Source organism: Polyodon spathula, chromosome 40 (assembly GCF_017654505.1).
Source record: "Polyodon spathula isolate WHYD16114869_AA chromosome 40, ASM1765450v1, whole genome shotgun sequence".
Lineage (NCBI taxonomy): Eukaryota > Metazoa > Chordata > Actinopteri > Acipenseriformes > Polyodontidae > Polyodon > Polyodon spathula.
This window is the reverse complement of record NC_054573.1, coordinates 404915-426689: the sequence shown is the minus strand read 5'-3', so window position 1 is coordinate 426689 and position 21775 is coordinate 404915. Positions and strand designations below refer to the sequence as shown.

Here is a 21775-nt window from a genome sequence, read left to right as displayed (position 1 = left end):
AGCACTCAGCGAGGGCTCTATCTGATACAGATTGCATGTTGCTTGTCACGTCTTCCTGTTCCAGGTAGAAAATAATGACCCAGGCAGCCTTGGCTTCAATCAATAATTCAGTTTATTTAAATCAATCTTCTGCTAACCTCCATCACGTGTAGCTTATTGCTACCTCGAAACCAAAGCAACGAGGCAGGGTTGCTATAGCGACGCAGCCGAGACATTTCTCACGACAGGGATGCTAAATACGGATCAGAGAAGCACAATGTTTACACGGGCAGGCCCGGTGATTGTCTTATAAAAACCAACGCGTGTTTTAAACATAGGAAGCACACAAATACATTAGGTTCATACGTACAGTGCATTTGTCACGGCAGTATGCAAGTACCAACGATCCAGACGTATGTTTAATTTAGTATTAGTAGACACTATAAGGGAAGTATATTTACCATCCATATTATTATTTTTTAGAGGCTCTTACAATCTCTTACCAGCCCCCCTTGTGCTGGTGAAGAAGAAGAGAGGCTCTTACAATCTCTTAACAGCCTCCCCCTGCTCCCTCCTCACAGCTTAGAGTCAGCTGGTATCAACCAGAGCTACCTGTTACCACGGCAATGACACCATGACCACAGACTCTGTTGCCATGACAACATGCGGCGGCGGCTGTTGTTTTAGGATTGACTCATCCCGACCCCAGACCAGCAGAGTGCTTTAAAAGAAACCCACACAAAGAACGTACATTTTGCAGGCACGCTGTAACGATGGACCCGCTGTTATCGATTGTGTGCTGCTCTGCCATCTCCAAGGACCCCCGTTACAAACAAGACTCTTCTATTCTTTAAACAACGAAGAATTCATCAGACCGAACAGCAGCGATCAAACAGCTCTTTCCACCGGGGGAGAATGACAAAGCTTTGCCTATGCACCCGAAATACGCCGATATCAGGCTCTTACACTCTCTAAACAGCCTCCCTCTGCTCTGTAGGGTAGAGCAGAGCAAGAGAAGGGGAGGCTCTTACACTCTCTAACAGCCTCCCTCTGCTCTGTAGGGTAGAGCAGAGCAAGGGGAGGCTCTTACACTCTCTAACAGCCTCCCTCTGCTCTGTAGGGTAGAGCAGAGCAAGAGAAAGGGAGGCTCTTACACTCTCTAACAGCCTCCCTCTGCTCTGTAGGGTAGAGCAGAGCAAGAGAAAGGGAGGCTCTTACACTCTCTAACAGCCTCCCTCTGCTCTGTAGGGTAGAGCAGAGCAAGAGAAAGGGAGGCTCTTACACTCTCTAACAGCCTCCCTCTGCTCTGTAGGGTAGAGCAGAGCAAGAGAAAGGGAGGCTCTTATACTCTCTAAACAGCCTCCCTTGTGCTGGTGAAGAAGAAGAGAGGCCCTTACAATCTTTTAGCAGCCTCCCTAATCTCTCCATAATCTGGGAGAGATTAAGCTTGTCTATAATTTGTTGCTGAAGGATGTGGGCTCTTATCCATATTCTGTACGCAGCAAAATTAAAATGACAGAGGGCCGTTGCCATGACGACCTGCATAAATAATTTCTACAGCGTGACCTTTTTTTTTTTTAAAGTGCTTTTTAATTCCGCTACCCACGTCAACAGATAAATTTATTCCCCAAGAAACTCAGTTTAACTATTATTATCTGCAGTAGGAGGAGGAGATGATATTAAAGCAGTACATTCATGTTCTATTTTAAAAAGTAAACATCACTACTTTGAAGTGTATCCCACAGTCGGATATATTTCCACCCAGCAATGTCCCACAGCTTCCTGCCCTGCCCTAGACTGGAGGGAGCACCCTTTCTCTTAGGGGGTGAGGGAGCAGCTCAATCTCTATGCCTCAGGCCAGTCCTTGTTTGGAGGGACCACCCTTCTATTCTTTTTTACAATACCAATATAGGCGGTAATGGTACGCCAGCGTGCACTGTTATTTATTTTGCAGCGTTCAACTGCCCTCTGGCACTTGCTGAGGCCTGGAAGGTAAAGGGTTAAGGAGCAACTTCCTGTTCTGTGTGGAAACTGGACGACCCCTCGTAACCTCCTCGCCTTTCCTCACGCGAAAGATACATCAGACAGGATGAAGAAAGCAGACACGCTGGAGAGCCCCAGAACACCATGTTTACACTGCAGTGCTAAATATAACAGAGCACCAGCTAATACACTGCCTGTGTGTGTTTGTGTGAGAAGTAAAAGGGTATTACAACACAGAGCTGTAATACCAAAGGTAGGAAACACCTCTATACACAGTGGTTAGCAATGAATTGGTTACCTAGTCATCTTGTTGATGCTGAATCAATGGGTTTGACAAAGTTTTGGAATCACTCAAGTGCTAGGAACCAGGCGAGAACAGATGGGTCGAATAATAGCCTCTTCTCGTTCATGCATTTCCTTATGTTCTTAATACAGTGTTGTAAAAACTATACCGAATCACATTAGAGTAGGCAGAGGCAGATGCTATATTCTTACTGTGATTTACTGTCCCTGAGTCTTTTGTAGGAGGGATTTGAGCTTGGAGTTCAGGAGTGTCAGATCACTTCAGGCAAGTGTGATAAAACTCGGTATTAGAATGATTTAGCCCCATTATTGAGAATAAAATGGGGGGGGGGGTCCATCTGCATACATCTTGAGAACATAAGTAGCTATTCCACATATTATAAATCATTCATTTCGATAGGCTTTGCCATGATGCTAACGCCCTATTTGCTTACCTAGTAACATCTAGGCCTTAAATAAAAACTTATCCAGGCTTCATCATATGCATCGTGAACATTTTTGTCAGCCTCACATGAGGATGCCCCACCCCCTCCCCTATAAAGTAGTGCACATTGTTTTTAATTCAATATATTTATTATGTGTTCAAAAGACTTTATTAAGTGTTCAAAAATACTTTAATTCAGCTATATATAATATATAGATCTATATATATAATGAATATATATATATATATATATATATATATATATATATATATATATATATATATATGCATGAAAAGGTGAAATAGTTTCTCAAACATAAACTGTAAATCGCCTCTTTTTTTTTTTTGCCGACAGCTGCAAGAAACACAGTTAGTATTCATGTAGGTTGATACATGTGCAAAATGCCCTGAAGCAGACAGAGGGAAGTGTGTAACGGGTAGTGCTGCGTGATGCGTTGCCTTTACGGATACTGAACCCTGACAGCAAAGATGTTTACTTGCCGTGTGCACGCTGGTTCGCTCCCAGCCTCCTTCCTGTCACATCAGCAACTCCGCTGCAAGGAGGCGGGAATGTCGGCATGGGGCATTTAAATCTGTTTCTCCTATCAGTGGTAAGTTTCGTTATAGCTCAGAAAAAAAAGAACAGAAGACAATGAATGAACGAGGACTTCGGCCCGTTCTGGCGTTGGGTTTAAAATTAAAGCAACGTAGGTCCTTCGGATGAGACATAATGCCGAGGTCCTACTGTAAGTGACTGCAGCCGACGTTGTGATGCATAGTTCACACCCTAGTCTCTGTAAGTCGGTTTGGATAAAATCGTCTGCTGAATGACTAAAAAATAATAATAATAATAATAATAATAATAATAATAATAATAATAATAATAATAATAATACATGTTTGCAAGGATACAGAAGTCAGACCAGCCAGTCTATATAAAAAATCAGTTATGAACAGATAATTGCAGAATGGCACACAGGATCTTGCTTTCTCAAGACCGTGATGGTAGATACTCTATAAATAATGTCACAATAGCCGATCAGAGAAAAACTTTTACTCAAGATAAGTTGATTTCTAGTTTGTTATGAAAAAAAGGGTTTATGTCTATAAAAAATAACCATGTGTTGTATTTCCCTAGTGTATATCACTGGGGCTACAAAACTTTCTAGGCTCAAGCCCCTCGTGATATTAGGAATCCTGCCTGAGGACCCTCACCAGAAACGTGAATTCCTTTAGTGAGGGAGAATATTCGGCTGCCCCGGTCGCACTACTGCATTCATTGTGTTCAGTGCCATTTCTCAAACCATAGAGAAACTGCTGCATAATTACACTGTCTGACAGCACATGCAGCATAAACCTGCCTGCAAAGCGATATATATATATATATATATATATATATATATATATATATATATATATATATATATATATATATATATATATAGAGAGAGAGAGAGAGAGAGAGAGAGAGAGAGAGAGAGAGAGAGAGAGAGAGAGAGAGAGAGAGAGAGAGAGAGAACGAACGAACGAACTAATTTTGCTTCATAAATTCGAAATCTAACATGAAATACTTTACTACCATTACGGCTTCAGGTAGACTTTTCGCGATATCGTTTTGTAGTTTCTTTGATTACATGATGTTAAATAAAATATCTAAAATTATGTTAATATAGTTTTTGTTTGTTTTATTCTAGGTTGATGCAAACATTTGGGCCTTACCTGAACACACGCCACTGCGTTCTATTTGTTATATTAAGTAATACGCCACAGGAAAAAGTTGTAACGTGAAACTAGAATAAAAGAACCCCTAACTTTATAAATTGTAGAAATGAGAGGAGAATGTCGCCCTCTATGGGACACGGGTGGAAGTGCACACAGCGCTTTATTTAGTGTTTGCATTGCCGAGATCATGTGAGGCAGTGTCCTGCGCACGTGTAACTGACACAGGCTCTTATGGAGAGCGCTGAAGCGAGAGCCGGGGCTGAGGCGAGCTAACGCGTTTCATTGCAATTAACAGCGCATCGACAGGCAAAAGAGCTAAAAACGCACAGCCAATTGCGATAAAATTAGAAAATAAGGGGTATGCTTGCTTAATGCTGAAAACAAAAAAAAAACTGACTTGATTTAAACGAAACTTACACAAACTGAATACATTTTTTTTTGTATAGTACTGCATGATATAATAATAATAATAATAATAATATAAATAATAATAATAATAATAATAATAATAATAATAATAATAATTGGATTTGTTTTGGAAGATTGACGTACCCTTACGTTGGCTTTAGGTTCTAAATATCGTAACTTTATCTTCAGTAATATTTAAACGTTGTTTGTCATTTGTGGAGAATAAGGTCTCTGACTTGTAATACTAAATACACCTGCAGCTTTAACAAAAAAAAGTACGAGTAAACACTATTTGACTTTTCTTTTTTTACGTTTCCCCGTAAATACAGTTTCTAACTGCAAGTTAGTTAATGTGCCGAGAGAAGTATGGTTTAAAGGCTTGTCCGGATATTGTAGGAGAAGGGAGATTGTTCAGAAGTGGCGCTGCCGGCTGGCTACACTGAAGGTATAGTTGTATTTTTCTTATTTAAAAAAAAACAAAAAACAAAAACGAATGTGTCATTTTCCTATTTTGGATTATGGTAACCAAATGTATTTGATGTGTTTCCTTGACTTTCGTTAACTGTAATTACAACAAAGCTCGTGTAGTCTAGAATTATATCGCCACTGTTTGTGTGTGTGTTTTTATTATTATTTTTTTAAATAAATTGTTCATAATTGGGGATTGAAAATAATATTTCAACATTTCGCAACCAGTCGTACGCATGAAGTTTAATTATTTTAAAAAATGCAGCAATGTTAGAAAATTAATTTCATTATTAAATATACCTTAAGTAGAAGAACTAGAAGAAAAATTCTACCGACAAGAAGCCTTTTAGGGTTTATTATTATCAATGCAAATTCAGCTACCGCCAAGAAACCTTAACACAAAGTCTAAAAAAGTTAAGTCTATAATAATAATAATAATAATAATAATAATAATAATAATAATAATAATAATAATAAAAACCATGATAAAACACACATCTTATATCCATAACCCTTTTTTCTCACATGTCTTTTTCAGACCATCCTCTAAAAATGAAAAGGGGAAAAGGAAATTATGCAGCAAGTTTGGAAATAGAATGAAACTGTCCCCCCCAGGCCGCCCTTCAATCCGTCTCAGCTTCACCTCTGATGTCTGCAGCGTGAGGCCATTGCTCTGCTCACAGCATTACAAACTGCAAAGACTTGCAAAATGGGCAAGGGATGTGAGCTGTGTGCGATACTACTAGTCGAGATGAGCATGCTGAAATGGAAAATTTGGAGCAGAGGGACCTTGTGAATAACCGCACACCTGCAGAGCCCGATCGGTCATTCCAAAAGGAGACACAGCTCAGCCAGCCGCAGCTTCATCACCTTGATGCTGGCGCTGCCATGGGGGTTGAAGGCCATGGCAGCTCACCTGTCAGAACCAGACAACTGCCCTCGTGTTCCGCAGAGCTGTTATCTAGTATTGGATCCCGAGAGCCTGTTTCTGAGACCCCAGTTTTAAAGCCGCGGCTGGAAGCGGGGGTCCCCCTATTATTAAACAGGACGTCGGCAACGTGCAGTGAAACTCTGAGTGGGTGCAGACAGGGGAGTGCAGGAGCGGCGCGCTACCCCAGTCACCCAGCCTCGGTTGAACCAGTTAGAAGAACACGGCTCTTAGAAAATAACAAGGCTCCTCGTGGAGTTGCATTATTAAAAAGAGACAAAAATGATTGGCTGCTACAACGGGGTCGGCCACTGGATAATGGGGGTGCAAATTATTCCCTAACGGTGAATGGGTCTGGGGAGCCTGTTTGCCCCAACAGCAAAAGAAGACACGTGGAAGGCGGAGACGGTGAGCAAAGCTTGGAGAACAAGGACGTAGTACCGAACAGCCAAAACTCTATCAATAAAAACAATGTCAGTACAATTAAAGAGGGCCAAGCATCGAACTCTGCAGCCCGGCGCTTGTCGGCGTCCGATGCCCTGGTCCAGACCTCCCCAGAACGCACTGCCCTGGACTACATCGTCCCCTGCATGAAGCGTTATGGTATATACATCAAAGATGGCTTTCTGGGAGACGAGCTGGGCAGCCAAGTGCTCCAGGAGGTCCAAGCCTTGAACCAGAGTGGGAAATTCCGGAATGGCCAGTTAGTGAGCCAGCGGACTATCCCCTCCCGAAATATCAGGGGTGACCAGATCGCGTGGGTGGAGGGGAGAGAGCCGGGCTGCGAGAGTATCTGCTCGCTGATGGGGCGCATCGACGAGGTGGTCATGCACAGCACTGTGAATGGCCGGCTTGGGGACTGCATGATCAACGGCAGGACCAAGGTAAGAAGAACTGGTGCCACTGTATAAGGAGAAGATATATTGCACACTAAATGAGTTGCTGTAGTACAGTCAGTCTTAAAACCAACACTATCCTGTCTCAAATTGTCCGTGGAAGAAACGGATTTCATATGAAAATTAAAAGGCTGGATAAAACGTTTGTCTTGCAGAGGGAGGTTACAATTTAAAGGGTACACAAGGACCTTTTTATTTGATTGTGTTACATGTTCCCATGTGTTGCTACGACTGTTTTACATAAGGTTTTATTTATTCACATTTTGACCACTTTTTTTAAAAATGTCATTCCCTGCCTCAAGATGGCTCCCCATGTGTCCGCGTGGACCTCTCAGAACTACATTTCCCATCATCCTCTTGCTCACATATGTAACTGAGATGGATTTACCAATGAGCAGGAGGATGAAGGGATTGTAAACATCATGGGAAAAGTGAAAAGGGTCCTAAAAATGACAGCCCAATGTTTTACTTTCCCCTCTCCTGCCTGAGTGACTGCCTAGCGACAGTTGACACATTGACACATATACAAAGTTAATGTTTAATACATTAGGAGAGGTGGAGGAGACCATGTTACACATTACTCATGTCCCAGGGATACATTTGGCATTTAGTGTGAAAGAAAAATCTACAAAATATGTCAGATTTAAAACACACACACAAAAAAATAAAACCAGGGTATTCCCCGTGGCTGTAAACATTTTAACTTCCCAGCATACCCTTCAAGGAGGTCATGTGTTCTCAGCACTCCTGCTGATGCGTAGTGTGAATGTTTTGAGGACGCTTGAAAAGATAGAAGTGACCTCAGTACACATCCAGTGTGAAAGAGAGATGATCTGAGTGCGTTTCCAGTGCTCAGAGCTGAGTACACTTCGACAGTGTACTGTACTCCACATATACAAACATACCCAGTGTGAAAGAGAGATGATCTGAGTGCATTTCCAGTGCTCAGAGCCGAGTACACTTGGACAGTGTACTGTACTCCACATATACAAACATACCCAGTGTGAAAGAGAGATGATCTGAGTGCGTTTCCAGTGCTCAGAGCTGAGTACACTTGGACAGTGTACTGTACTCCACATATACAAACATACCCAGTGTGAAAGAGAGATGATCTGAGTGCGTTTCCAGTGCTCAGAGCCGAGTACACTTGGACAGTGTACTGTACTCTACATATACAAACATACCCAGTGTGAAAGAGAGATGATCTGAGTGCGTTTCCAGTGCTCAGAGCCGAGTACACTTGGACAGTGTACTGTACTCTACATATACAAACATACCCAGTGTGAAAGGGCCCTACGTGAACATTGAGAAATATTTACTGCTCAAGTGGACCGCATTCTGAGGTAGTGTTTCCTGTTTTTCTGTTTAGTGACACTTAACCCATTTGTACTGGAGGGAAGGTTTCCAGGTGTGTGCAGGCAAACAAACCACTACCCACATGGTCACATTTGCCCATTTAGACGGCCTTTGGCAACATTTTTCTCCCTGTGACCTAGACAAATAGCATTGGTATCATTTGTTTCAAGGGCTTGCCAATGCTTTCCTGTACTTTCACTTTAGTGTGTTTTTACTTTGGGGAAACTTCAGGGTATGCATGGTTTCCTGTAGGAAAAACTGGTGCCTGTCACAGTGACACTGTCACTAAATGTTTAGCCGGTCATAACTCAAAACGTCATCGTCATTCGTGTGTCCATTCTTAAAGCGATACACATACATGTAGTTATGGAGAATAAATAGGCCTATGTGAAATGTATTTATTTTTATTTTTTTTAAAGTCAGATTCTACCGGTAGGATGTCTAAAGTCTGTACAATTAGAGCTGATGTCTTCTAGAGCAAGTCTTTTCCAAAGTCGTGTATCCACATTCCGCACAAGTAATCTGTTGGTAGCTTGTCATAAACACAGTGAAGTTCACAATAACAGAGAAAGCCTCGACATTTAAAAACAACACAGATGAAAATCTCCAAATAAAACTCAGCTAACGGTGAGAGAGAACAAACAAAATACTAATCAATATCTTTAAACACAGTTTCGAACCTCCTGTCAAGGAGCAACGCCCCCCTCACTTCTATCTTTGTCCTCAAGCCATTTTCACAGGTGCATTTAAATACCAGTATCACAACCTTACTCAATCATCAACCAATCAATCAATCCATCCATCCATTTAGCAACCCTCAAATGAAGGCAACAAGGACTGACTTGGACGAGTCAAAAACTGAACCCATTTAAATATCAGTCGACTAACTTATTTGTATCCGTGGTTGCATTGCCAAGTCATTTTAACGCATGCATGCAGGAGGAGTCGGTATTAGCGTCATGCTGAAATGGAGACAACTAGTGAGAAGGAACTCTAAAAATAAAAACAATACAAGCAACTGTTACAGCAGTCTTGAGAAGGACTAACACGTGTTTGGAGAAAACAGCAAAAAAGTCTCAAAATAATGAGTTCCTCCTAGGAGGTGAACTGCACACACACGCAGACTTCTCTTCTAGCAGGTGTTTGTCCGAAATAAATGGCGTGCGCTGTTTTGAAAAGGTAGCGCCCTGCACAGAGCAGTAATGTGTGAAGTGTTCACATTGAACAGGGATATTTATCAGCCGTTAAATTGCCTTCTCTTGTTCAGTCAGCCTGTCTTACCCTTAACGGGCTGTAAAAAATGGACTTGCCCAAGGGTGGCCAAAGCTGGCCCTTCCACTCCTGGCCTTTGTGCCAAACCTGTTCTGAATTGTTCAACCAATTATGCCCCCATCCGGACCCTAAAGCAGTTAACTGTTCCCTTCAGTTAAACCCGAAGTGGAATGACCCTCCAGGACTGTGATTGGACTCCCCTGGTTTAGAATGTGTCGTTCTTCCATTAGACCCCACCTGGAATACAGCTTTGGTCACCTCACTACAAAGAAGACATTATTGTATTTAACAGGGTACTGCAGTAGGCTGGCTCCAGGAACGAACGAAGAGGTACAAATAATGACATCTCCTCAGGCTACAATAAAGGTAGGAAGCGCCACACAGTGAGTTATAAATGCAGGAGAAATATCTAAAACATCAGGAAAGTTAAAAACAAACAATCAGATCCCTTCCAAACGTGCTTGGAAGGGATGGGTCTTGATGGGCCGAACAGCCTCTTCTCATTCTCAAACAAATGTTCTTATGATCCTGCCACTTAACCTCTCCACAAAACAACCTAAGAACCTTTATTGTGGCTGACAGGGCTTGTGTGGCACTTAAAGGGTTTATACACCCTTTAACCAAACCTAATAACTTCACTTTCTTATGTGTAATCTTGGAACCCAAATTGTTTTGAATATTGAAAGCAAATATTATAACATACTGTAAAATACACAGAGAAATACTGGTAGTTAACTTGTCTGAACAAACTACAAAAAGACTGAGCGCAAGACAAGATAAGATGCTGTTGATGCTGCTGATTCTTCTTTATCTGATGCAGACCGATTGTGCCCCACTGCATTTTAATTAGGGTGAAAGTGCTCCGAGTGTAGTAATAACCTGACTAATCCACAAGTCATCTATTTTTAATAAATCATGAGTCATTTTTCCTAACCGGTCAAGTCTTTTTTGTAAGTTTTCCTGTTTAACTTCACTTTCATCTGAGCCAAACTCTGATACAAAGACATTTCAGATGGCTGTATCACATCGATGTCAAGGTCTGCTATGTATAATATTTAAAGCATTTAACATTGACAATGAAAGGTATATCAGGGTCCAGTTTCATTCACAGCAATCACTTTACAACAGGGGTGAGATGACAGCTAAAGAAACAAGTTCTATGAAATTACATTTGGAGTAACTGCATAACTGTAGTGTTACTGTATGTTGTAAGTGCGCAGCCGGCTGTGTGCTGTGGCATTGAAGTGGTTAATTCCGAGACAGGGAGAGGTGAGGACTCTGCTTCTACATGCTCGGCACTGGTTCCACCATGGTGCGTGCTAAACCCCTCCCACACATGATGCAGCACTTTCAACTGTGATAAGGAGGCGAACGCCATGCTCTGGTAGCATTTAAAGAGACAGTAGCACTTTTTTTTTGTTTGTTTTTTTCAAGACCATAGTACAAATTAGCATCCAACACATGTTACAGCTAAACCATTTAGTGTCTTTTTAATTTAGTGTTTTCAAAAATCTTAATAGGTATTGTTAATTATGAATAACCAATGTGAAAGCATCTAAGATTATGGATATAAAAAAGCTACTAGCTCATTTGGAATTCGTATCGGGCCAGGGCAGGCATGAGGCATGGTGACTGCTTCCTCACCCCCTAATTAGAAAGGGTAGTCCCTCCAGTCCAGGGCAGGCTTGAGGCTTGGAGACTGAACCGCTCACTCACCCCCTGAGAGTCCTTATATGGAGCGGACTGCAGACCTAGGGAAAGATGCAGCTCGAAATAAATTTTAAAATGTGGATAGAGTGGAGCTATTCTTTACCACCCCCACCTCAGCATGTAGTCTGTGCTTTTACCAGGAAAGGAGACTGTTTCTGCAGGCAGGGACGTGAGATCCTGCACGTCCAACAGGAAGATTCTTATCAAATTACATGAGCACCCTGTCCTGGATTTACATCACTCAGCATTAAAGAGAGTCCTGTGAGCGCTGGAGGAACAACTGTAAATATTTGGCTTAGTGGTTGGCAGTGAGAGACTAGGAGGGAGGCAGTGTGGCCCAGTGGTTCAAGCTGATGGACTGTGAGTGAGCGATTTAGTGCTGAGGGGCAGGAAAACAATGTGACCACTATCCCTAAAAAAAGGGTGTTTCCACTGCTGGCCATATTGGCTGCTTTTCTAGCCTGGTCTGCTATATCACACCCAATGTGGTCAGATGAGGCGTGTGCTGGATAAGAAGCCGACAGGGAAACTGAGCTATACATTTCAATCTTTTTTTTTCACTTCCACAATGTCAAAAATAAACTTGAGCATCGCACAAATCTAGTCTCGCACAAAAGGTCTAGTGGTTAGAAATGACTATTTTTTTGCTGTGATACGTTTCCTCTGTCTGTCTGCAGGCGATGGTGGCGTGTTACCCTGGTAACGGGACAGGGTACGTGCGTCATGTGGATAACCCCAGTGGAGATGGCCGCCTCATCACCTGCATTTACTATCTCAACAAGAACTGGGACGTCAAGGTACGCCAAAAAAAAAATGGATGAGCAGAAACACTGAAACTCATTTTAAATCCACAAAAAAAAAGGTTGAGGGTACACACTTGGTTTCCTGTTTGTGTTCGCTTCCAGCTCAATAAATATTAAAATCCCTTCATTGAAGTATGCATACCTAACACAGTGACTCAAGTAACTCATACTTAATATGTATTAGCCTCGCCTTCTTGAATAACAGCGCAGTGAGTGGTGTAGCAGGAGTATCAATCTGGAGAATTCTCCACCTGGACTGTCTCGCCATGCTGCACCCTCTAGTTTTAACCAGATTATTTTTGAGAAAAGCTTTTGGATGCCCTTGCAGGTTCATGGCGGCCTCCTTCAGATTTTCCCAGAGAGTCGCCCCGTGGTGGCGAATATCGAGCCTATTTTCGATAGGCTCCTGATCTTCTGGTCAGACCGACGGAACCCTCACGAAGTCAAACCAGCGTACGCCACACGGTAACTATCACCCACGGTAAAAACACTGCAGTGCCATACAGCAGCAAGCCTAGGTGCAAAGTGATCCTGTCTAGTCACAAAACTAGGCCACATTGCTTCTCTCCCTTCCAGTCCCACAGTTCTAGCTACTGAATCACACTGATTTCCTCCCTCCCAGCCCCCCAGCTTTACCTCCTAGGCCTCACTGCTTCCACCCCCCTCCCAGTCCCTCACTTCTAGCCACTAAACTCCCTCCCAGTCCACACTAAAGTCCAGCCTTGAACTTTTAACGACTTGGCCAGTTTCCTCCCTTTACCCATGGGATATTTTCCTTTAAACATGTTTTATGAGTCTCTCGGGGGAGTTTGATCTGTCCTCCCAGTACATCAGGGTCTGGGTTGGGGAAGGTGTGCATTTTCTTGCCTTTCGATAGTAGCTAGACAAAAAGGAAGGTCCTGGTTTTAGCATTAGGAATATTATCACAGAGGATATTTTAGTTCTTTCTTTGCTTAGTTTTGCGATACGTAGATATTACAGCTAAGCGCTATAGATACCTAAGTAACTTCAAGTGTCATGTTCATTTGTACATTTCCCTTGATATTTAGTTTGCAAACATACCAGGTAGTTCTGGGTTCTGTTGCTCCATTACTAAGTTATACTTTTCTCTAAATCTACCTTCTACCTGGCTGTGAGATTGACTTGAGCTAGTCTGGAGAATCTGAAGTGCTTGCTCTTAATGGGTGTCTTCATTCCATTCAAATCACGTGACAGTGTGACTTTTTGACTCTGCTGGCTCTTAGGGTTCGCCTGAGCGAGCTTAAAGCCAAGTAACCCCTAAAATAAAGCAAATCTAAAAATAAAAAGTAATTTGAAGCTGTGTACTCTTTTAAAAACTGCTGCTTCCTTGTGCTGTGGGTGTCATGATTGCTAATCTCAGAAGGGCCCAGGTGTAAGAAAGTGTGGAGAAGCTCATTGTGCCAATGTGTGTTTCAGGTATGCCATTACAGTGTGGTACTTTGATGCAAAGGAGCGAGCAGAAGCAAAAGAGAAATACAGACTCGGTAGGTGCTGATGCCTCAGGTTAAATTGGCTTAACTGTTAGAAACTCTGCACAATTGAGGCATAGTAAAGAACCCTCTGCAGTGTTTGCAGTGTAAGAAACACTTTGCCTTTGCCAAGGTCAATTTCTGTTTGTTAATTCCAATTCCTTTTTAAAAATCGATTCCCAAATTTGCATTCTCTTGTAATCAATTCCATCACATCACTGATCAAAATTGCAATTTGCAGTACTCTTTGCCTTTTTAAAGCAATTTTGGCAGCACATTTTAAACTCTTTTAAAAAGACTTGCTTGGCAGAAAAAAAAAAAAAGATGTGTGTTCCAGTCCAACAAAACAGTTCAGTTCTTTCTTCAGTTTTATTTTTCTTCACATATACGCCTTGTTTAACAGGAACTGAAGTCATTTTACTACCTGTCTGCAGAGAACATTCTGCTTTTGCCTTTCTGCCTAAATATATCTCAGTCTGTTGGTGAAACCGAATAAATACATGAAATGTCGTCACAAACTCACCTCTTCTGTTTGGACGTCTTCTATCAAACTATTTACAAAGCTTTGCTTGGCGTTGTAGATGTTCAGTCTTTGGTTTTGTCTTGACAGCTGCTGGACAGAAGGGGCTCCAATTGCCTCTAATACAAAGTGGCATGACCTAACAAAACCAGAGTGCCGGGGAGCCAGAGGGTGCTTGCTGCTGTGCTGCTATTGGACGGATTGGAGAGAGGCCCCTCCCAGCACCACCAAGAAGCCCCGCCCACCTCCACCCATGAGTCTGTTCAGTGGGGTTGTGTGCTTTGGGTGATTTGATAAAGAGGTGAATTTGCTCTGGGCCTAGGTTGACCCCAAGATGGGACGTGGGCAGATGGAAAGAATTATTGTGAATCTGACACAAGGAACAGAACAAGGAGTCTTGGTCGGTCGTATTCTGTTGCCAGGCTGTCAGTTAAACCAGCAAAAAGCAATCGAGTAATTGAGTACACAAAACGCAATCGTTCAAAAAAGTATCAGTGATTGTATCACCCACAGAAATGTTTTCTTAATTTATAAAAAGTGTTTTTGAAGTTACGGATATATACATAACATTTTTAATTTGTACAATTTTTAATGTTTACAAAAGTGTTAAGTACAGTGTGTTGTACTTGTGTGCAGTTGACAGTACTAAAAATATATCAAAATGAACACTATTGTTATTAATGAGCTGTTTAGCACATTCACAATGTGTTTTAAAGCGTTCCTTTTTGGCGTAGTTTATTACTGGTAACCAGATACCCTTATTTTGCCAGGTTCTTGGTGAAATCATAATTCCCTTAGAAGCGATATTAAAAGGGTCTGGCTGTACACGTTTCTCTTACAACCACTGAGCTCTCTGCTCAGTTTAACAAAGAAACTAAGAAGAAAAGTAACAGATTATTGTTATGTTTCCTTCACCAGTAAGTAACTTTTAAATGCAATTGTAGTTTTGGCTACTGTCTCCGTACCTTTAATGACTTTCCCATCAGTCTGTGGTTCTTTTTGTAATTACTCAAAGGCTGTGTAGGAGCTGCTCTTCAGTTCTGTTTGCCTGCCACAGATATGTGTTATGGAGGCTAGATCAGCCAGTTTTTATAGAAGTGAGAGACAACGCCATCTAGTGATCAATACTGTGCGCTAGACGGTGCTGGCTAACAATAAAGACACTTTGATCTAGCCTAAAGAAAAAAAAAAGGGTTCTATTTTAACAGTGAACAGAGCGTGGAAGTGGGGAAAAACACGAAAGCCAACTTTCTCAAATTAGGAGGGAAATAATACTCTAATGTCAGAACACAATACTTCCAACTATGAGTAGGTCATGATAAAATATGTATCATGCTACAAGTGATAGCATATTGAATAATGAGATTAAACCATCATTAGTTATGGACTACTTTATTGAAAGACAAAACTAAAGTGATAAGGGATGGAAGCAATCATCCATGTCCACTCCCAGGTATTCTTTGTTTTTTGGAAGATAACATGATGCTATATATAATATTGCAAGTAAGCCCTTCAAAAAGGACTTCAGAATACTAAAATAATATAGAATTGACAAAATTCATTAAAAGCAATTTAATAATTGTGAGCAGGAGGATGGTGGGAAATGTAGTCCATGCAAGTGCATGGGAAGCCACCTTCAGGTAGAGAATATATATATATATACACACACACACACACATACACACACATTTAAAAACCCAAGGAATACAAATAAACTTTCATCTCTGACTATTTAAAAAGCATTGCATTGCATTACAAGCATGGCGAATCAATAAAAACTGTGGTAAAGCATGGCAAAGAATATCATGGTTAGCAATGGTATGATACATTAAATGTATTAAATTACCCTGATACACTTTCATAGGGCTTACAGTGCTAGAAACTGTCACCTGAACAAATGTTATGTTCCCTAATGTAAGGTAGCTACAGATTACATGTTTAGTTGTTTTACCTTTTTTATGTTACTGTCGTTCTAAGTTGTTCTTATTGCAGTTACTGTCTAATGACTATTTCAGTACGTCTGTATTAAGATGCTTCGACATGTGTAATACAGGCTAAATCAGCCAAACTCCTTTCATATGCTTTGGCAGAACTAAAGGACACGTGATCAAAGGTGGTAGATCACTAGATGGCGCTAGTGAGAACAACACAGTATGTGCATTTCAATAACTGCAATGAAACCAACTCAGAACAATGGTAAACTGGATAGTAATACAAATAAACGCGTCTTGCAGCTACTTACTCAAATAAATTGCACTTTATTCTAAGAAATGTGGATGTTACGCAGATGCAAAATAAAAGTCGAATAATATTTGTTTTCATATTCAGAATTTTACAGAATCAAATTATTAATAATAATAATAATAATAATAATAAAACAATTTCTAAATCGTCTGGTGTGTGTTGCAGTCTGATTTCATTTTGAACAAAACAAAACAAAACAAAAAAGCTAACTAAGCATAACTTGGTGCTGAACAATGTTCAAATAAAAGTACTGGGTATGAGAAAAAAACAATATGGCTTTATTATTTATTTATTTTACCTGGATGCTTATTTGTGTAAGTTTTCTGACTGGCCAATGTATTCTACCACAGTTACATACTTTAGATTATTAATACACGGTTTTAATATTTCATTTCTTATATACTTACTACTCTAGTATTTGCCTTCTTAACAATTCTCTGTTTAGTTTCTGCTTAGATCATAACATAAGCTGTTTCTGACTGTCCTGCTGTCTCTGTAAACCGTCTTAATTTTCAACAGGGCCCCCATTTCTGGAAGGCAGTGTATCTGTTTAGGTACAATTGAAATAGAAAGAATTGACTTATGATTTATGAGAATCTTTCTGGGAAAAAAAAAAAAAAAAAACATCAGTCATTTGTGAGGTCATACGGAAGCACCTGCCAACCGGGCGCTATAGGCTGCATTTAGTACTGGAGTTGTGTCTGTTGATTTTTAAAAGTGATGAGTTGGCTCCCTCTTGTGGTTACTGTTAATAACGGACATGCTGCAATGTGGTTCTTACCTGTCTTGCTGCATACAAATTATTCCTCATGAACTAAACAAGGAGCACCTAAAATGTGTTGGGAAAGGTGTTTGTTTTTTTGTTTTGTTTTTTTTAACCAATGCAAGTGTAATGTGCTTAATACGCATGTGTTACCAGCCACCTACCATATAAAATAAACCATTAGGCATATGTGGAATATCAACATTTACATTTGAAATAACGAGTGTATTATACAGATTAAAATCATTTAAAAATAAATACAGAAATATTCTTAAAACTGAAAACCTCACATACCGTATATCGTTTATTCGCCACATCGCAGTGCATGTTCTTCAAAGAGCCAGGAGATGGCTCTCTAGTTTATCGACGCTTGTTTTCAACATGGCTAAAGCAAAAAGAAGGGGCCTGCTGCGGGGCTTTTTTTTTCCCTTTCTTGTTGTCGGTTGAAAAGTGAAAGTGCAGAGTCGGAAATGGCAGCTGCGACTTGGCTTGGTTTGAGATTATTCCCTCGGCTCGCTTCTCAGCTGAGTCGCCCGTGTCCGCGAACCGGGCCTCTTCATCCCGGGGCTCCAGTGAGGCGGCTCGGTGGGACTCAGCGCGCCCGGGTCGCGGAAAAGGGCAATGAAACCGGCTGGGGTAAAAGCCGGAGCCCAGAGACGCCGAAATTCACAGAGCTCGACAAGGCTGATGCCTGGGTAACATATGCATACTATAAACCAGCTTTTATTTTTAAATGTAATTAAATACTATTCTTAGCGGTGGGATGCGTTTACTTAATATACAATTACGTTTAAATGTGTTTAGGTTATGCTTGTTTAATTTATTCAGGTTAGGGTTGCTTGTTTGCACCTGTTTCTCCTGGATCGTCCCAGGAATTCAGTGTGCCTTCCCTGGACGTTAAATTACACATTACAATGTTACTGCAATAGGGGCGCAATTGGTTGTCAATACTATAGGAGTATTATCAATGTTCCTATTGGATGAATATAGGACAGATTTAAACGTTTGAGAACCCCGTTCGAAGATCTCATTTTTTTGTAACTCAGAGACTCTGAGCAAGGCTAGACACTGTCTATTTCAGTAAGTGTTACGTGTTGCCTGCCATTAACTGTCATTAAGCGGGAGACCTGTGTCCGTGTATTTTCTCATGGTAGCTTGTTGAGAAATATCATTGGGAATCACCCTGTTTTCATTGAAATGATGTGAGTGAATCCTGACAGGCTCTGTCTTGATTTCAGATGCTGAGGAAAGCCCACGAAACAGGTGAGGGATAGTGCTTTATTTTTCCGGTGTCTTCTGTGCCTCCGTGTTCATTGGGGCAGTGCAGGCTTTTCAGCTCGCATTGCAATGCATTCTGGTACATGTTACCTGTCTCAGGTAACTGTCACAGCAGTTGTGAGTTGAAAAGCCTGGACTGTTCTAATGTACATGGAGTTATATGCTGGCCTTGCCTATCATTGACATCATGTTGATTAGAGCTGGCATGTTCTGAAAAAGACCCTCTGGGCTCATTCTGTGTCAGGTAGGGCTGGGATCCCAAGAGAAATAGAAATCTGGTGTTTTACTGTTTTACTACCAAAGGTTTCTGAGATCCAGCCCATTGTATATGGTCCAGTTTTGAGTAAGCAACACAAGGCCCTTTGAGATACTATTCTACATGCCGTGGGTGCAGGCCCATGTGTATTCCGGTACTCAAAGGGTCCCCACAATCAAATGCATTTTTGTACCTGCAGGGTCAGCACGGGTACTGTACAGCTACAGCCCAAATTTTTGCATCCCCTAGAATATTAGGATTAAGAATAACTATACAAACTACAAAATGATATCGCAAAAGTCTGCCGGAAGCCACAGTAGCAATACAGTTAATTTCATGTTGGATTTCGAAATGTCACATTTTTTTTCAATTTGTCAGGTTTTCATTAAGTATATGTGGGGAAACTACAAAGCGGTGTGCAGTTCAATATGTTAACAAGGTATTCACTGGGTTTCATTCGACTTCTGTGAAGAGAAGTGAGTTACTTCTGTAGGGTGAAGCAAAACATTCGACTTTAGCTGTGTATCTCAGTAGTGAGAGCACTGACACAGAGAGAGAGAGACCTGAAATGTTCTGTAGTTTCTAGGATGGAGATGTATTGTATCCTGAGATACCTGGAGCATGTCCTTCCTGACTGTAATGCCGATCCCAGCTGTGAATCCCCCTGGTTCTGTTCTCTTTCTTGTTAGGGTTCCTGTCGTGGTTTCGGAACGGCTTGCTGGCCACAGGGATTGGGGTGATCTCTTACGTTCAGAGCGATGTGGGGCGCGAAGCTGCCTATGGTATGTGATGCATTCTGAAACCACAACTCTTACTGCTATTTAAAATCTGCATTGAAATATAAGGCAGGATGACAGATTAATGGACATTAACCAGACCTGGTAAAATTGCCCGGTGACCTGATTCTCCAAAATAAAACTTCCTTATTCCCTGGGGCACTGTTTCTGAATCTTGCTGTAATAATAATAATATATCTATGTATCTCGATCTGTCTTTCTTTCCAAAGCCTTTGTAAAACCGATTTCCCATTCCCTTTGAATCAATTCCAACACGTCATCGTGATAAATTGCAATTAGCGGTATTCTGTTAAGATTAGCTTCTCACAGCAGCACCACATTACTTCAATTGAAGCCCCGCTGCGTTGCTTGTTCCTGATGCAGGTTTCTTCATCCTGGGCGGGGTGTGTGTGTCGTTTGGAAGTGTCTCCTACGTTGGGAACCTGTTTGCCGTGCGCCGCACCATGCTGCTGTCCCTCCCCGCTGTGCTGCTCAACGGCCTGGTGGTGAGCTCTGCTGCCCTCTTCTGGCTGTGCGCGGTAGCGCTGTATATCGGCAGGCTGGAGGTGGAGATTGTGCATGACGGAGAGGAGGGGTGTGAGGACTGCCGCAAGGATGAAGATGACAGAGACAAGAAGGACAAATAAATACAGGCTTTAATAAATAAACTACACCACCAACAACACTGCAGGCTTACTTGAATGATCTAAACAGGGTTGGGTCTTGGGTTGTAAATGGGAATGCCTAACAGGCTTTGGTAGTTAGTCGAGGAAAGAAGGTAGGGAAGTTCCTATATATATATATATACTTTTTAATTATTTTTTTTGCTCCAAGAGCCAGCTTCCCAATGTTTCGGTATGTTTAACATGCCTTTATCATGGGAAAGTGCGTTTGAAAACAAACAGTGGAGCTACTTCTAGGTTTGTGATGCCATGACAACTACACTAACTTATTTCTACTGCAACCCATTGATGTGTTTGTGATGTCATTTAATGATGCAACGATCTGCTGTTCAGCTCTATTTAAACCTTCAGGCATCGCTATTCTACTGTATTGTACATTTTATCTAAGTTGATTTCTTCTGAAACTACAAACTGGGTCATTGGTGTTCTGTTCATTTTTTGTAAAGTGTTGCACTGTTGGCGACGTTTCAACCGCAGCGTGGAACCCTCGGAAAGTGAAGAAGAAGCACTAGCTGGAACCAACTTCTTGGCTTGGGGATTAATTGAGTTAAGATTTTGCTTGAAAGTTGCTTTGTTACACGACATATTTCAACTGCCCAATAAGATGAAAACTAGACCCACGTGATCAGAAAAAGTGTGTGTGTGTGTGTGTGTGTGTGTGTGTGTATATATATATATATATATATATATATATATATATATATATATATATATATATATATATATATATATATATATATGCACAACACTGGAGTTTTCGTGACTTTTCTAGTTTGTCCAGGAATATTCAAAAAAGTTTTAAAAAACATAATTGTAACTTAACCCAATGGCCAATCTTTAACAAGACCAGTACAGTGTGTACATATTTATTTATATATTGTACAATATTGTGAGGACTGGTATTAGTAATCTGGTCTTATATATAAAAAAATATCAAAATAAAAATAAGAAACTACAATTCTAAATAGTTTATGTATACCATGTTACATATCTGCAGATCTCTGCTAGATTTTATTTTTTTCTACATCTAATAACGTGATAATGATTGCTTGAAAGGACTTTTAATATTCAAAGAAATGGATGCAACCAATGAGGTGATAATAACTGATGATTCTGCAAATGTAGCCCTTCAGATACTTTTATGACGCCTCAATACAAAATAAGAAACCAAAGCCAAAAATTGATACTTGGTGTCGTCCCCCCCCCCCCAGCGATGGTAGAGCTCCATGTGTTCAGAGCTTTGTAGCCGCTGTGAGATTTCACTGCTGTGATTACGAGAGCGTCTAAAGCAGTTACTGAAACAAAGGATTTCGTTTTTTTTTTTTTTTTCCTGTTTTGAGATATTGATTCAGAATCTATCAAATTTCATAAACACAGCTTGTGTTCACAATTTTTCAAGAGAAATGTACTAGGTGCTTAATGGGTTAATCTCACATACGAACGCTGTTGCCCTCCTATTTTTGCTTTAAACCACACGCATATCTGATGTGCATGTGGAATGCTGGTGTTTGCT

At 41.0% G+C, this 21775-nt stretch overlaps 2 protein-coding genes across 5 annotated transcripts; both read left to right on the top strand.

Annotated features, from left to right (window-relative positions):
- Nucleotides 1-3177: 3177 nt before the first annotated feature.
- LOC121304921 (prolyl hydroxylase EGLN2-like) lies at nucleotides 3178-15271 on the top strand. Of its 4 annotated transcripts, none has more exons than XM_041236352.1 (7): nucleotides 3178-3300; nucleotides 5149-5264; nucleotides 5826-7099; nucleotides 12127-12246; nucleotides 12581-12717; nucleotides 13690-13757; nucleotides 14353-15271. In XM_041236352.1, the coding sequence occupies exons 3-7, from the start codon at nucleotides 6053-6055 to the stop codon at nucleotides 14403-14405; spliced, it is 1425 nt and encodes a 474-aa protein (XP_041092286.1). In that variant the 5' UTR covers nucleotides 3178-3300; nucleotides 5149-5264; nucleotides 5826-6052; the 3' UTR covers nucleotides 14406-15271. The 4 variants fall into 4 exon arrangements, with proteins under 4 accessions (XP_041092286.1, XP_041092287.1, XP_041092285.1 ...); XM_041236351.1 differs by lacking the exon at nucleotides 3178-3300 and adding an exon at nucleotides 4584-4769; XM_041236353.1 differs by lacking the exon at nucleotides 5149-5264.
- A 2389-nt stretch (nucleotides 15272-17660) lies between these two features.
- Nucleotides 17661-20966, top strand: LOC121304804 (transmembrane protein 160-like). Its single transcript, XM_041236196.1, has 4 exons — nucleotides 17661-17964; nucleotides 18508-18532; nucleotides 19493-19585; nucleotides 19964-20966. Exons 1-4 carry the CDS (start codon nucleotides 17740-17742, stop codon nucleotides 20224-20226), a joined length of 606 nt encoding a protein of 201 aa, XP_041092130.1. The 5' UTR covers nucleotides 17661-17739; the 3' UTR covers nucleotides 20227-20966.
- The last annotated feature ends 809 nt before the right edge of the window (nucleotides 20967-21775 follow it).